The 16,366-nt window shown below is 52.4% G+C and overlaps 1 protein-coding gene across 10 annotated transcripts in view; it reads left to right on the top strand.

Annotated features, from left to right (window-relative positions):
* Asap2 (ArfGAP with SH3 domain, ankyrin repeat and PH domain 2) overlaps positions 1 to 16,366 on the top strand; it is a 130,573-nt gene that overhangs the window by 95,290 nt on the left and 18,917 nt on the right. For all 10 annotated transcript variants that reach the window (XM_048804844.1, XM_048804838.1, XM_048804843.1 and 7 more), the window contains 5 exons: positions 2,926 to 3,020; positions 11,770 to 11,959; positions 13,336 to 13,421; positions 15,286 to 15,401; positions 15,852 to 15,919. In XM_048804844.1, the coding sequence (XP_048660801.1) occupies positions 2,926 to 3,020; positions 11,770 to 11,959; positions 13,336 to 13,421; positions 15,286 to 15,401; positions 15,852 to 15,919 (555 nt within the window). The remainder of the gene's footprint in view (positions 1 to 2,925; positions 3,021 to 11,769; positions 11,960 to 13,335; positions 13,422 to 15,285; positions 15,402 to 15,851; positions 15,920 to 16,366) is intronic.

Here is a 16,366-nt window from a genome sequence, read left to right as displayed (position 1 = left end):
CCCCGGGATCCAGGGGACCCTGTTCATAACAGCCCAGTTCCCTGTCATAGAGCATCCTCGGGGAGTGAGGCAGGTGAGCAGAAAGAGATCCTGAGTTCAGTTGACAGAGGCCAGCTGGCTGCCAGGTTACTGGGTAACACTGTATTCACCTGCTGAGCCCACCCGACTGGGCAGCCCACAGGAACCAGCTGGAGAAGCAGGCCACAGTGGTGTCCCTGTGCCGTGAGGAGGAGGCTGTGTGAAGGCTGAGGGCTAGGGCTGCGATTTCACTGCCTCAGTGAAGCACAGACCGGCCCTCTGTATCCTCAGGCTCCGCTTCCACGGATTCAACCAACCTCCACCAGAAATTTTTGAAAGAAATTCTAGAAAGTTATAAAAAACAGAATTTGAATTTGCCTTGTGTGGAAGATCACACTGCATCCACTCAGATGGTGGTGGTGTAGACACACTCTGCCGTGGCCTCCCTCCTGCTCTGCCCCGAGCCTGGTTTGCATACCGTGTAGTTACTCCACACGGGACATTACGACTTTTTCCTTATTATTCCCTAAACAACAGAGTATGACAGCTATTAATGTGGCACTGACATTGAGCAGGTGGTCTGGAGGTGATTTGAAGGATCCGGGAGGAGACTAAGGGTGCCTGCAATCCCATATAAAGGACTTGGGCATCCTGGAGCCTGGACCCAGTCCCCCCAGGCAGAGAACGACTGTGCCGACAGCACTCTGCCTCTCCTAGACCTAGTCTGACTGAGTCCTACCTCAGCACAGGATGCGTCCTCTGACAGTGGAACGCCTCCCTGTCGGGGCTCTGGTGAGCACCCTGCCTTCCTGCTCCCTGGGTACTCCCCACCTAACCTGCGGGGCCCACGTTTTCTTGATAGGACCTGTGGCTGCTATCGCGAATGCTTTTGTCTTTGCGATTGGTTCCAAAGGGGTTCTCTGCGGGCTGAAAAACAACCGGGTCTTGGCAGTGCTGGGAGGCAGTGTGCTTCTGCAGCGTTGGGTGTGTGTGACACGGAGCTGGTGGCTCCCTGAACCAGCTGTCCCCCCTAAGCCAGCCAAGTCCCAGCAGAAGGGAAGGCAGCTTTCTATCTCCTGGGGAATTCTCTTCCTCCTGCCCCCACCCCGTCTGCCTAACGTAGACCAGGAGGCATCTGCTGACCCCTGGCTCAGACAGGGGACCACCTAGCTGTTTATGTCACTCTCTTTCAGAAAACAGTGTGCTTGGCTGGGGGTGGTGTCCCCCGGTACTGCAGGGCAGGGGGTGGGCCTGGGTTCCGTTGAGATTCAGCCCTGCCTGTGACGCTGACTGCCCTAGGAATCCTTCACAGGGCTGGGCCTCGAGGGGGTCGGTACTTGTCATCTTGTGGTGTGCCACCCTACTCTAGCTTCAGGTGTCTGGGTCCAGGAGACTTGGACCTGGCAACCTCAGTTCTGCCTTCTCACAGTGGCTTGAGGGCCCAGAGCCAGGACTCAGTGAGGAGGTGGAGCTCGTTAGTGTTAGTGCTTTGAGCCATTAACTTTGTGCATTTGATTCACTCATCAGGAACAAAGAGGCTCCATGTAGTTCTTTGGTCCTGTGTAAAAAAACACCTTCCACATCCTTGGCCATCCCAGCTCGGTGTCGGGTATTAGTACCCATCAGGAAGTTCCCAGTATGTCTAACCCAGATCCCTTCTGCTGTTTCCTCAGCCAGTTCTCCCTGGAGATAAAGCAGACTGCTCAGGCAGTAGCTGGACCTCTCAGAGACCCCCATTAACACTTTGTCAGCGTAATTAATTGAGTTAACTTTCAGAAGTGTCACCAGCTTCCCAAACATATCATTTTCAATGTAGAAATTAAAATACATTTTTCTCAAAACACCACACTCCGATAAGAGGTCCCTTCACTAGTGTTTCATGAAACATCGAAGAACTCTGACCTGGCTGGGCGCATGGCCCACATCTATAATCCCCAGCGACTGGGGAGGCTGAGGCAAGAGGATCGAAAACTCAAAGCCCACCTCAGCAACTTAATGAGACTGTGTCTCAAAATAAAAAGGGCTGGGACGTGGATCAGTGCCCCTGGGTTCAATCCCTGGTGCCAAGAAGAACTCTGACAGGGTGTGGCTCTGTGGCAGGCGTGTGCCTGGTCATGGAGGCCCTGGGCTCCATCCCTGACCGGAGGCTGACTTGCTCGGGCCGCGCTGGGTGTTGGAAGGAGGATGAGTCCCTAGTTTTAAGGAGCTCCTGGCCTTGCATCCGCTCCTCCACTCGTTCCCAAGCAGGCCGGTTGCCCTTTCGGGGTCGCTTACCTCACAGCAGGTGCCTGGTGGCTGGCCTGTGGAGCACAGACCCTGGAGTCCAGAGAGCGTCCAGTGGAAAGGTGTCCACTTCGCGTCTGCCAAGCTGGAAGCCTGGCCGCCACATCCAGCCCTGTGCCTGGGGCCGATGGGGCAGTTTCCTGAGTGTTGCCACCTAGGTTGTCCCACTTGAACATTGCTGCAACCCTGTGGGGCCAGGCCTCCTCCCCTGCCCATGGAGACTGGCCCCTGGTCAGCTGGCCTCCCTGTGGACACACAGACACTGTCATCGCACCTCGTAGCTGGCATGAGGAAGGTTGTTTGGGGACGTGGAGTCGACCCGTTTCAGTGGGGCCCAGGCCTTCAGAAGGGCAGGGGAGGGTGGCACCTCGCTTCTCTCTGTGTCTGTGGGGACGGTCCGGGGGCATGTTGTGCGAAGTCCTCTGGAGAGGGCTTGCTGCTTCTCTTCTGTGATTTTTACGGGTGCCTTTGGGCTTTGGGCTTGGTCCATCTTCATTAAAGGCAAACCACTTTATTGCTCTATTTCTTAGTGGCCACTAAATAAATCATCAGATGTATGAGTAATGGGTGGCTGTGGAATGTATTAATAATTGAGTGCCCTGAAATAGACTTTTGTTTTTGCAGCTTGCCAAGAATATTGGGAACGCGGGCTTCAACGACATCATGGAGTGTTGCCTCCCGGCGGAGGACTCCGTCAAGCCCAGGCCAGGCAGTGACATGTGAGTATGGGACTGGCGGTGCTCGTTTCTTGAACAGAGTCGCCCTTCCCCCGAGCCTTGTGAGGCGGGGAGCAGCAGATTTGGGGCACCCCATTTTTTCCTTCTCTATGGGAAGTCAATTAGCTTATGTGGGTGTTTTTGTTTGTTTGCTTCTTAGTCATTTTCACCTTTTTCTGTGTCCGGTAGAAACTTGGTACAGCTGGGGTTTTAGGAGTGGCCAAGGGACAGCAGTTCAGCAGCTGTCTGCACAAGAAGGTGGCGTTGTAGTGAGTCCCCTGCTGCTGGCCTGCGTGGCCCCTGGACGTTTGCCTCTGCTGTTCGTGCTCTTGGGCGGCTTCCCATCTTGGCTCTGTCTGGATTCTGCACCCCTCAGGGACTCTGGCGTGATCTGGGACTATGCACCATTCCCTTGCTGGCGTCTTCACAAGTGTAGGATGTGTTGTTTCCTCCAAGAAAAATTGTGTGTTTGATTGGGAAGCATTAGTGCCTGCCGTGCATGCAGAGGGCCTCTGAGGCAACATGCACCCCCCTGGGAATTTTCTCGCCATCTTATCAAGGTAGACATCACCCCAACCAGCTGTCTTTAAGAGGTGGACAGGGAGACTCTCAGGCCACTGCAATGCCTGTCCTGCACCTAGAACTCAGCTCTGTTTCTGAAGATGGCCTGTCTGCCCAAAGAGGGCTCAGGGCTGGTTTACCAGTGAGGAGACCTCTCTCTTCGTTCTTGGTTCTGCCTACTATGCATTTGCATAGGGAGGCTGTGTCCAGGTGTCCTGGAGGAGAGGGAAAAGCCAAAAAGATGTAATGGGAGAAAGCACACAAATCCAACTTCAGAGACAGCGTTTTCCTTGGAATAAACCTGATATGAGTGACAGCATGGGTCCTCCTAAACAGCGTGAAACCCACTCTTTATGAGTGGGTTTGCAAGCCAGGTGCCGTGGCACAAGCCTGTAATCCTACTGGTTCAGGAGGCTGAGACAGGAGGATCGTGAGTTCAGAACCAGCCTCAGCAACTTATGGAGGCCCTATGCAACTCAGTGAGACCCTCTTTTTAAATAAAATACAAAAAAGTGCTAGGGACATGGTCCCCGAGTTCAATCCCCTGTGGGTTTATAGGTAGGTGGAAGTAGACAGGCCATTTTAAAAGCAGAGAATTGAGATTTCTGTACCATCTCGTGGGGCATGTATTTGGGAACTGAGGCTGCGGAGTCTTTTGTGTCCTGCAACTTGACAGCCGAGGAAGCAGAACTATGCAAAGGGAATGGATAGGACACTCAACCCTCATTGGCTCCTGGTGTTGGGTGTCTTGGGTGAGCCTCTCAGGGGCGTTAGATTATAGTCAGTTTGTGCTTGGTCCTGTAACCAGCTGTTGGTGGCCTAGCATTCCCTTGAGATGGGTCAGGTGTGGTTTTAGATTCAAGGCACAGGCTTACAAAGGTCCTCTCCTCTCCATCTGAGGATCCGAGTTTCAAATCTGTTTTCTTACCCAGACCTGGATAGGCATGAGGGACATAGCCAGCCCGGTCCTTCCTGGGTCACAGGGCTTTTTTGTGTGTGAATTATAATTACACATAATGGCAGGCTTTACTGTGATGTGTTCACACCTGTGCATGGCATAAGGTGACCTACTCATTCCCCCACACCTCCCCCTTCCTCCCCCTCAGTCCCCACCCTTTGCTGATCTTCTCTCTCTTTCCATGAGATCCCTCTCTTTTCCCTTCGTCTCTCTGGCCTCTACGTGTAAGAGAAAACACTTGACCCTTGACTTTCTGGCTTATTTAGCATGAGGTTCACCATTTCCAACCCATTTTCCTGCAAGTGACATAATCTCATTCTTCTTCAGGCGGAAACTCCATTGACTATATACACCACATTTTCTTTGGCCATCCTTGGAGGACAGACACCGAGGCTGGTTTCATACCTTAACTCTTAGGAACTGTGCTGCTGTAAACATGGTGGGCGTGTGTTGCTATAGCATGCCGACTTTAATTCTTTCATAAAAAACACCAAAGAACGGTACAACTGGGTCATACGGTGGTTCCATTCCTTGTCTTTGAGGAGCCTCCACAGTGAATTCCACAGTGGTTGTACTCGTTTACAGTCCTGCCAATGAGTCTTCCTCTTTCTCTGCATCGATAATTACCATTCTAACTGGAGTACGATGAAATCCCAGAATAGTTTTGATTGGCATTTCCCTGATTGATAAAGATGTTGAACATTTTTTGGTGTATTTGGCCATTTGTATTTCTTCTTTTGAGGGATATCTGTTTAGTTTTTTTGCTCTCTCATTGAATTGGGATATTTGTTTCTATTTTTGATGGGGTTCTTTTTAGCTTTTTATGTATTCTGGATATTCATTTTTTAACTTTTTCATTTGTTCTTTTTAGTTACACATGACAGTAGAATGTAGTTTGACATATTACATATACATGGAGTCTAACTTTCCATGCTTTTGGTTGTACATGATGTGGAGTTACAGTGGTCATGTATTCATATATGAACACAGGAAAGTGATGTCTGATTCATTCCACTGTCTTTCCTATCCCCATAGCCCCTCCCTTCCCTTCATTCCCCTTTGTCTAATCCAGTGAACTTCTATTCTTAGTGTGTTCACATCTGCATGTCAGAGAGAACATTTCACCTTTCATTGTTTGGGACTAGCTTATTTCACTTAGTCTCCAGTTCCAACCACTTACTGGCAAATGCCATATTTCATTAGAAGTCTTTGAATTTGATGCCATCCCATACATTGATTCTTGGGTTTTTTTTTTTTCTATTGATGAATGCCTTGCCTGTTCCTATATGTTGGAGTGTTGACTGTATGTTTTCTTCTAGCAGTTGCAGTTCCTGGTCTAGTTCTTAGATCTTTGATCTACTTTAAGTTGACTTTCGTGCAGGGTAAGAGATAAGGATCTAGTCTTATTCTTCTACGTATAGATAACTAGTTTTCTTAGCACCATTTGTTATAAAGGCTGTCTTGGAATGCCTGTAATCCCAGTGACTAGGGAGGCTGAGGCAGGGGGATTGCAAGTTCAAAGCCACCCTCAGAAATTTGGCAACTCCCTAAACAACTTAGTGAGACCCTGTATCAAAAGGGCTGGGGATGTCGCTCAGTGTTTAAGTACCCTTGGGTTCAATCCCTGGTCACATCCCCTCCTCACCCGCCCCCTGCAAAAAAAAAAACCCAAAAGGCAATCTCTCTCTCCATTGTGTCTTTGGGGTGCTTTTGTCAAGGATCAGATGACGGTTTCTGTGTGGGTTTGCCTGTGTCTTCTATTTCATTGGTCTGCGCCTCTGTTTTGACCCCAGTACCATGCTGTTTTGTCACCTTGGCCCAGTAGTGTGACTTGAAGTGGAGTGTTACTCCAGCCCTGCTCTTACTGTTCAGAACCTATTCTGTGTCTTTCATCTTCCTGTGAATTTTAGGAATGTTTTTTCTATTTCGGTGAAGAATGTCATCAGTATTTTGATGGGGGTTGCACCGAGTCTGGGTACCGCTTTGGGAGATTCAGCCGTTTTAACAGCATTCATTCCACCTGTCCAAGAACAAGGAAGGACTTTCCATCTTCTAATGTCCTCAGTTTGTTTCTTCAGTGTTCTGTAGTTTTCACTGTGGTGGTCTTTCACCTCCTTGGTTAAATTTATTCCCAGGTTTGTTTATTTTTGAGGCTATTGGGAATGGAATATTTTTTTCTAATTCCTTTTTCAGTGGATTCATTATTGGCGTGCAGAAAACCTATTGATTTTTATATGTTGATTCTGTGTCCTGCTACTTTGCTGAATTTGTAATCTCTAAAAGTCTTCTGGAGGAGGTTTTTGGGTCTAAGTGTGGGAATACTTTATCTGTGAACAGTGATAGTTTAATTCTTTCCTTTCTAGCTGTGCTTTCTGTTCCTTTCTCTTGTGGGATAGGTTCTTTAACTTCTCTGGGCCTCAACCCCAAGTGCCTCTAATATCAAAAGGGAAGCCACTGACCTCACAGGTGTTGGGAAATGAGTGACGTGGTTGGGACTGGGTGTTGGTGCTGGCTGCTCTGCCTGCTGTTCATTGTGTGGGTGGCAGGGCCACGTGGGTGCCCTGTGTTGATGCCGCACACCTGGTGAAAGGCGGACCCCTTCAGTTAGACTATCCAGAGGTGAACCCACCCTGCGGGATAGCTGGGGATCCGGCTTAAATGCAGGAAACGTCCTGGCCCAGTGTGCCAAGTTCAGTCACAGCTGTTGATTGACACCTGGTCTCTCTGCTGCTTCTCTCACATGGAAGTTGTCAGTCCCCTGGAGTCCTGTAATGTTGTCCAATTTGAACAAAGCAGGTGACAATAATTTCTTTCAAGTACGAGGACTTTCCTTATAAAGCAGACCCCTCGTCTGTTCTGGGGCTGCATGAATCTAAGACAAACACCCCTGGTTTGGAACATTTCCACATCAATGTTCTGTGTGCAGAACCCCTCCCCCACTTGGCACTATTACTAAGGGAGTTTCCACAGCCCCCCGTTTTTCTTTTTCTCATAACAGGGTAGATGCCTAGTATAAGGGTGAGACGATGCCCACTGTTCAGTTGAAAGAATCGCAGGGCTCTCTCTGCTCCTGTCGCCTTCAGCTCTATCTTGAAAGGCCCCGTCCTTCTTTGTCTTGCACCTGGGCTTTTACAGGATTGTTCTGATAAGTTGTAGGATTCTCATTTTTGTATTTCCCACCACAGTATGCTGCTTGTGGTGGTCCCGTAAATATTTACTGAATCAACAGGTCAAGGGATTTGCCCAGCTCTGTGCTGCTTCAGTAAGGGAATACCTCTCATCTCAGTGAAAAAGAATGTGCTATTTCTAGCTTCATCTAAGAACAGCACTCCATCTGCAGATAAGTCTGTTGAAGGGGAAACCAAAGACACCCTCTCGTGGCCTGCGAATCCCCAGATGGATTTCCCAGGCGTGGAGCAGCCTAACTAGGCCACGAGGGGCCGGATGTGCCTCCGCGAACAGAGGTTAGAGCTGTCCCCGTGTCCTTCGGAAGTGCCAGGGAAGCCCCTGCCGTGTGCCAGATGGATGGTTCTGTTGAGCTAACTGCTGTCCTCAGGCCTCAGCCTTCAAATGCACAGGGACAGGCTGCTGCTCTGGAGCACAGGCTTGGCCTGTGGCATGGGTGGCCCAGACTCGTGCTGCCTTTGGGTCAGAACCACCTTCAGGGGACCAGAGCCCTGGGCAGACAAACAGTCCATTAAGTAAGTAAGTGGAGGGAATCCGGTCTGCCTCTGCCCCCACCTGGCAGGGTCAAGCCGTGACCGTCCCCAGTGCTACTGAAAGAGGGGAAACCTGGCAGTGGTCCTGTCACTCTTGGAATCTCTGTCATTGAGGGCTGCCCAGCCTGACATTCCGGCAGGCCGGGGACTGGGCAGGTCCTGAGCATCACAGGCTCTGTCAGTGGCCTCCATGCATGAATTGGATCTGCCTGGTGGAGACCCAGCCTCCTGGCCTGTTGGAGGATCCAGTGAGAACCTGTCTCCCTCAGGTCACCAGGTCATTTTGGCATCTCCATAGCAGGTCAGCAGCATGGGGGGGAGGGGCAGTGTGCTGGGGGACACTGAGGATCGAGCCTCAAGTGAGGCCCTGCAGATGGGCAGACTGAGGACAGAAGCGAGAGGTGCCTGGTGCCCCTGGAAGTCCCTCCTGGGCTGTGACACTCAGAGCTGGTGCTCTGGAACAGGTTTCCTCTCCAGCCATAAACCTGCCCCACTGCTGCAGCCTGTCCAGGAGCAACGTGGGCCCAGCAAGGGCATCAGGGCCCTGCCAATGTGGGAAGAGACCCTGCCCTATGGCTTGGTCTGGATTTGTGGGGGGTCCCTTCCTGGAGAGTTCTTTCTCCAGGGACCCCCAGACAGGTAAACTCTATTCTCTGCTTGGAGTTCCATCTCACAGGGTACCCCTGAAGGAGGACAAGTTGTCCTGTGTGGCCCTGGTACAGGTAAAGAAAGCCCGTGGCTACTCCAACAGCCGCAGGCCGTCCCTATATAGTAGGCGGCTGAGAGAGGGACGTCAGGAGAGAGCATATAGAAATGCCAGTCCAGCCAGGAGCAGGTATAGCCGCTGTGTTCCCGCTTGGTTCTTGTCCTGTGAGGACTCTAGAGGTCATGTGGTCAATGGCTCTTGACCTTCAGCGAGAACCAAGACCACCAGGTTACCTGGCCCTCCTCCAGTTTCTGTTCCCAGGGACCGAGTTGTCTGCATCTTGTACCCACAACGGGGTGGTCTGGGCCCTTGCTCAGGGAAGTACCACCTGTAGACATTTGATGGGAAGTCAGAGAAGCGCTCTCTCCCTCCGTCCCTTACACTGGAGCCTAAGAGGAACAGGAGAGCGTGGGACTGCAGGCTCCGTTGGCTCAGGAGGTATCAGCCTTGTGTTTCTCTCTGCGACTGGAGCCTCTGCCCCCCCCGAAAGCCTGGAGCTGACCCATCCACTCATAAACCCCGGTGTACTTGAGCCAGGACCCCCCAGTGTTGATGAGGGCCTTGGGGACTGAGCAGCGGTGGATGCGGGTGGGGTTGGCACAACCCTGAGCTGTGAAGAGCCGGCTGGGGCCTGTGTGCCTGGCCACCTTCCTCCGCATTCAGCGCTGACTCTGCAGTAACTACAGCTGGCGAGTCCAAAGTGCTGGCTCAGTGCTTGGGAGCACTGTCTCCTTCCGTCCTGCAGAGCCACACGAGGCAGCCCTGGCCTTGGTTTTACTCCACAGTGAGTCACTCGGCGCAGTCACACAGAGGGATGCGGTCAGCCCCTTGGGAGTCTGACTGTCTGGCCCAGACCCTCCTGACGTCCAAGCAGACTTGTCCTGGGGGCAGTGCAGGCTCTTCCTTTCAGTCACCTCCCTGCCCAGCCCACGGAAAGTTCATTTCATACCTTCCTGACATGGGCAGGAGGGACCAGGGAATCGGGTCTTGTCAGGCTGTTCTATCTGTGTGTCTGTTGACAGTGGAAATTGGCTTTTGTGACCTTTTTTTTTTTTAGCAGTTTTATTGAAATATAATTTATGCCTTTGAAAGTTGCACAATCTAGTGGTTTTTAATGTATTTACAGATTTTGTGCCCACTGCCACAGTCAATTTTGTTTTATTTTTTACTTATTTCTTTGAGGTGGGGGTCTCATCAAGTTGCCCAGGCTGGCCTTGAACTCGATGATCTTCCTACCGAATAGTTGGGATTACAGGCATGCACCACCCCACCCAGCTCACAGTTTCAGATTTTTTTTTACTCCAAACGAAACCCTGTACCCATGATCCCTGGCCTACTGAGGTCCCCTGTGCGTCCACCTGGGCAGCCTGCTTCCCACCTCTACACATTGGCCAGTCTGGACATCTCCGTCTGTAGATTGTGCGGCATCTGTCCGTGCTGGCGTAGGACAGCGCTTCCCCTGCTGTGCCGCCCCCCCACTGTGTCAGATGGGCGCCCTGTCGTCTGTGTTCGTCAGTTACTTGGGTTGCCTGTTGCCACAGTCTGGCTGGGCACAAAATCACGAGCCACTCAAGCAGGAACAAACTTTATTTCCAAAATTCCCGCGAACGCCATGCACACGGCCTTCTCCCGGGACATACCACACCCTCCTCCCGCATTTCCCCAACCAATGGGAATCCCCGCGAGAGCTCCAAAGTAGCAGGCCGAGGTGGACAGCAGGGGTCTAGTATCCAATTGAATACACATCTTAACATAACCATTATCATCTCAATGGCTTGCTGGCGTCGCCTTTCAACCAAAAATGCCAAGCGTCATTCCTACTTGGCTATGGCTCTCTGCAGCCCGTGGCATTTCTGGCTTGATTGACATGAGCATTTCAGCGCTTCTGTGTTGTCTGGTTCTTCAGGAGTTGCTCTTGATGAGACCTTTAGTGTGACTGGGTTTGGAAAGTGCTCAGCCCTCTCACCGGCGAGCTGCCAGCTTTCTTGATGTCCATCTTTCAAGTGCATCAGCACTTTACAAGGTCCTAGGACCTACTGTGTGCTCTGCTTAGGTGTCACCTCATGTAAGGATGACACTGCTGTGAGGATGTGTTGGGTGCACTTTCACAAATGAGAGAGCGTGAGGCCTAAGGTGAGTATTAGTTCAAGTTTAAATGCTCGGCATGCGGTTACAGTGGGATTTGAACCCGGTGCTGCCTTTCCAGGCTTCTTGAGTAGGGTGGTGTCTGAGCACAGGCCAGAACAGAGAGCACACAGAAGAGGGGCAGTTCCCTTTGGTTCATCTGACAGGAAATGGCTTTGAGGCACACTGACATGGAGTCCATGGCCCCTGGGCAGGTGGGCAGGCAGGCAAACTACCAGGGAGACTCTGAACAGAGGGCAGGCCTGCGGAGGTGGCCCAGGAACAGCAATGGGAGGGACATGGATCACGGCAGAGAAGGACACAAGCATGTTGTGGAGAGGGTGTGGGTGGGAAAGGTGCAGACGCGGGCATGAGTGGCAGGGGCAGCAGCACGGGGAGGTCGGAGCATGGAACTTCAGGGTGAGGCAGGGGCAGCCGCTGAGAGAGCATGGGGGGTCGCCCACCTGGCTGGCTGGCCCTTACAGCTGGGTCAGGCCCAGGATGCTGTGCAGGGCATTGACACCTCTGACATTGGAGACAAGAGACATCCGGTACCAGTAGAAGGAGCCCCAGGGTCGGGGTGATGGGCGCTTGCAGGTGAAGCACTGCTTTGCCACCAGCGCTGCTTGGGGGGAGGGTGGGCAGGATCCTTAATGGCTCACCGGCAATGTCGTGTGGTTTCAGGAATGCCAGGAAGGACTACATCACCGCCAAGTACCTGGAGAGGAGGTATGCGAGGAAGAAGCACGCAGACCGCGCCGCCAAGCTGCACAGCCTCTGTGAGGCCGTTAAGAACAGAGACATTCTTGGGTTACTGCAAGCTTATGCTGATGGTGTGGACCTCACAGAGAAGATCCCGCTGGCCAACGGACATGTGAGCATGTGGCTGCTGCTTCTAGGAAGCAGAGGGAGGCAAGGGAGGGCAGCAGGGCGGGGGTCTTGGGCGTGAGGATTCACGCTGTGCCGTTCTTCAGGAGAGCCGCACTCACTCCGTTCCATAGGAGAAACTGGTTTATTATTATTATTATTATTATTATTATTATTATTTTAATTGGCAAGTAATTACTTAGGTTCAGCATCTTTTATCCTAAATGCTTGGAACTAGAAGTACTTTGGATTTTGATTGTTTTTAGATTTTGGAATATTTGTATATGAGATGTGTTAGAGATGGGACCCAAGTCTAAATACAGAATTCATTTTCAGTTCACATATACCTCTTACACATAGCCTGAAGGTGATTTTATAATATTTCTAGGATCCCCGTGCTTTGTCTACAACCAATCACATGAGGTCAGGTGTGGAATTTTCTATGTGTTGCTCACCCCTTAAAAAGTTTTGTACTTTGGAGCATTTTGGATTTAGGATTTGGGGACTAGGAATGCTCAACCTGTGCATATGTTTATGGGAGTTTTGAGATGTGTTCCCACTATAGAATGACTAAATCAAGCTGTTGCCATGTCTTCACCTTACATGTTTCTCATGGTGAGAACGTCTCAGAGATGCATAACACGGGACTATTATGAACTGCCATCGCTGTACTGTGCAGTAGCTCTCCAGAACATATTCCTCCCAACCAAAGCTTTGGGTGTTGGTTTATTCTTAAACCTCAAATGAAATGCCAACTCTGGAGAGCAAGCCTGTCCTGAGGCCTGAAACCGAGGGAGCACACCTGTGCAGCCTGCAAGGACCCTCTCTTCTGTGAGCAGGGTCAGCCCAAGGCCACCTGAGGAGTGCCCTGGGAGGGGCAGTTCCCTGCAGCCTGCAGCCCATGCACTCTCCTCCCTGAGGGCATGGGTGGGAAACATCCCCCAGACTTGAGGGAACCCTCAGGGGTCTGCAGTAAACCATTAGTGCCAAGGGGCTGGTGGATCCCCTAGTCTTCCGCAAGTGCCTCACGGACATACACTTCACCCCCTTGTGGGGCTCAACCGTGTCCTCTCAGGCCCACTCCAAGCTCCCCAGGTGGGGGTGTTGTGACATGGGCAGGAACACCTTTCTCCTAGTGACTGACAGGCTCCTTTAGATGTGAGCCGAGGCACCAGCAGGCAGTGGAGTGCCCCCTTGCTCTTCCTCTTTGTAGAGAGGTAGAAAGTTTGCCGTGGAAATTAGTGGGCACTCCATACCTTAGAGATAAGTTTTTTTGAAAGAAAGGATGAACACTTTTGGAAGAGATATACACAGCTTTGCTGAGTTGGACACAATATTGAAGGCTGCCGCTGGAAGGCTACAATGTCTCCGTTTGGTTTCCAGGAGCCAGATGAGACAGCCCTGCACCTTGCCGTCAGGTCCGTGGATCGGACTTCTCTTCACATCGTGGACTTTCTGGTTCAGAACAGGTGGGTGTCTGAACTTCGCGCAGGGCGGGGGGAGGGCTTTTGTTCTTGCTCCCTGGGCTTCCTGAGGACGGCAGCAAGGCCTCGCTGCTTCAGTTGTGATGCAGAGATACTCTCACGTGCAGGTCTGAGTATGAGTCATGGGACAGAGAAGATGCCAGGTGTGGGCGTCGCATGGCTGTGCTAGGGAAATCCAAACCCAGGCTCAGAGCCTGGAACTCACAGCCCCAGGGATGTGTGGCTGCTGACCTGGGAGCCCTGGAGCAGTGGTGCGTGCCCCACCCCGCATCCTGTGCACTGGCAGGTTCCTCCCCTCGCCCTGTGGGTGGGGCTCCTTGTCCCAGACAGGATGTCCCGAGTAGGGGAGAGGAGAGGGCAGTAGAGGTCTTGAACCAGAACATTGGATCATGGGCATTTGCCTTGGGCTGAGAAATGGCTTGTGTGCTTTCTCTGGAAATGACCTTTGGGACGTGTAGGTACAGTTGACCAGGCCCTGGTGTGCTGTTCTGTGCATGTGCTTCACCATGTGCCACCTGCCTGGCACTGGAGTCCAGACCTTAAGGCCTTTTCCTAACCATGATTTGGGGGGTGTGTGTACTGGAGGGTGCTGGTTGAAAGCCACCAAAATTGCTCCAAGTGGCATGGAAGATCCCATGATGCAAAAGCAGTGGAATGGTTTGCACTCTGTGTCCTCTGGTTTTCCCTACAATTCCTGGCAGAGGAGTAAGAAAGCAGCTAGAAAGTAGAGGAGCTGGGGGGTTGTCAACCCCAACACCCACAGGCCATTCCTGAGGAGCCCTGGTTCACTTGACTCCTGGTGGAGCCAGATGTCCTGTCCTCGGCACCAGCCCAGCGCCTGGAGCAGAGCGGGGCTCCATGGGTGTCGGTCAGTCCAGGATGATGCCTTTCCCTGTACAAACTTTCCAGGGGAAGAAGGGGAAACCTGGTTTCTTTACTTCTGGGATGGAGGGAAGAGAGCAGTAGAGGATAGATGAGGAAAGGAGGCTTGGGCGAGGGTGCAGTCCAGAGGTAGAGCACTTGCCTAGCATGCATGAGGCCCTGGGTTTCATCCCCAGCACAAAAACAAAAAAGAAAAGAAGAAGAGAGAAGGTGCTCTGTCTTACATTGAAAAGTAGTTGGTTTCCTCCTGGTGGGAGCACTGGTGCCACCCCCTGAGGTCACATCCATTCCCACTTGTCTGTCCAGGGGCCCAAGGCTTTGTCCGCTTTATGATGGTGGTGTCCTCGTGTGGAATAGCTTGTCCCATGCCTGTGGAGCACATGCCCCTGTCTGGATGACCTGGTCTCATTTGTATCAGAAGAGCCTCTTCTGAAGCAGCCCCTAACTGCACTCAGAGGGCAGTTCCAGGGTCGCGGGAGCAGGGAACCCTATCCTGGAGAGCTTTTCCCCTCCCTGGCAGGAGTATCAAATGATAAGGTGGAACAGCTCATCTGGCCCATGCTGCAGATGGACAGGATGGACATTTGTGCAGGCTGGGCGGTGGGCAGCACAGGTGAAGAGGGAAGAGGCCAGAGCTTCAGGCTTGCCCAAAGCTACGCTGCCCACCTCCCCAAGCCCAGCAGCCGCACAGCTGCCCCTTGCCTGGCCTCTGCCATCGTGGGTTCTCTCCATGATGTCCTGGGCCATGGCTGCCTCATCCACACAGGCACCTGGAGTATACAGGCACCTGGCCTCTGGGTCTTGGGGCTGACAACCCCCCAGCTCCTGTACTTTCTAGTATTCTCATGGGGACAAGATGGAGAAACTGGTTACTCATGAGTCAGATTCCGTCACATGCCCTGTGTCCCTGCCGAGCCATCTGCACCCCCAGTAATCCTTCTGTCTCCTCCGACTCTGTTCTCGGCAGCGGGAACCTGGACAAACAGACAGGCAAAGGCAGCACGGCCCTGCACTACTGCTGCCTGACGGACAGCGCCGAGTGCCTCAAGCTGCTCCTGCGCGGGAAGGCCTCCATCGAGATAGGTGAGCCACGAGGGCAGCCCGCCGCCGGGAGCCATGCTGCTTCTTTAAAAGTCAACCAAGTCTTGTTGGCAGATTTACTTAGAAGAAGCAAGTGATAAGCTGTTTCAAGGTACCTTACGTTCAGCACACGGGACAGGGAGCAGTGCCCTGGGTTTGGAATTGATATGCTGCTGTGTTTGATGGCTGTTGTTTGGATATTGACTGTAATCAGTTGCACGTCACCAGTTTCACTCTCGCGGCTCAAACCTTGACTTTTCCAGTCTTGGCTTCTCTGCTGTTACTTTCTTCTTGGTTATCCACCAGCCCCCGGCGGTCGGGCCAACTGGATTTCAGGACTTGTGCTCCAGTTAGTGTAGTGCTGCCTCATGGTATCTTTGGTCAACTGCCCCTCGCTGGCAGATCCTACTGGGGTCTGTCATGACGCTTCCTCTCCTTGCCCTTGGCTTTTAGCAAACGAGGCAGGAGAGACCCCGCTGGACATCGCCAAGCGCCTCAAGCATGAACACTGCGAGGAGCTGGTGAGTCCCCCCCAGCAGATGGGTGGCTCATGGCTGGGGACAGCCAATGGGAGGGCTTGTTCCACCCTGGCACTTGTCGCAGAGTGGATCTCTGTCCTGGGTGGGACATGCTAAGAATCAGCCCAACCTGGGGAGAGCGTGCTAGGGAGTCGTAGCAGAGCAGTGGGCCGCCCTCCCGGGGTGTCCGCTGTGTGGACCTGTTGGCCACAGCTGGCCCCGGCAGGGCGGCTGCTTTGCGGTGCTCCGAGCTGGCTTTCTTACTTTGTTCCTCAACCCCACATCGTGTGGCCCTCCCTGAACCATCTTCCTTTCCTGTTCTTGAAGTAGGGGGTGTGAAGGAAGGAAGCAACCATTGGGGACAGCAGAGTAGGGCCATGGTAGGACTGTGCCACTGTGACTTGGGAAAGACCCCCAGGCGCTCAGCTGCCACCTTATATGTGAAGTCAT

This window comes from Marmota marmota, unplaced genomic scaffold, assembly GCF_001458135.2.
Source record: "Marmota marmota marmota unplaced genomic scaffold, marMar, whole genome shotgun sequence".
Taxonomy (NCBI): domain Eukaryota; kingdom Metazoa; phylum Chordata; class Mammalia; order Rodentia; family Sciuridae; genus Marmota; species Marmota marmota.
The sequence above is the reverse complement of the archived record's forward strand: the minus strand, read 5'-3'. Positions and strand labels throughout refer to the sequence as shown.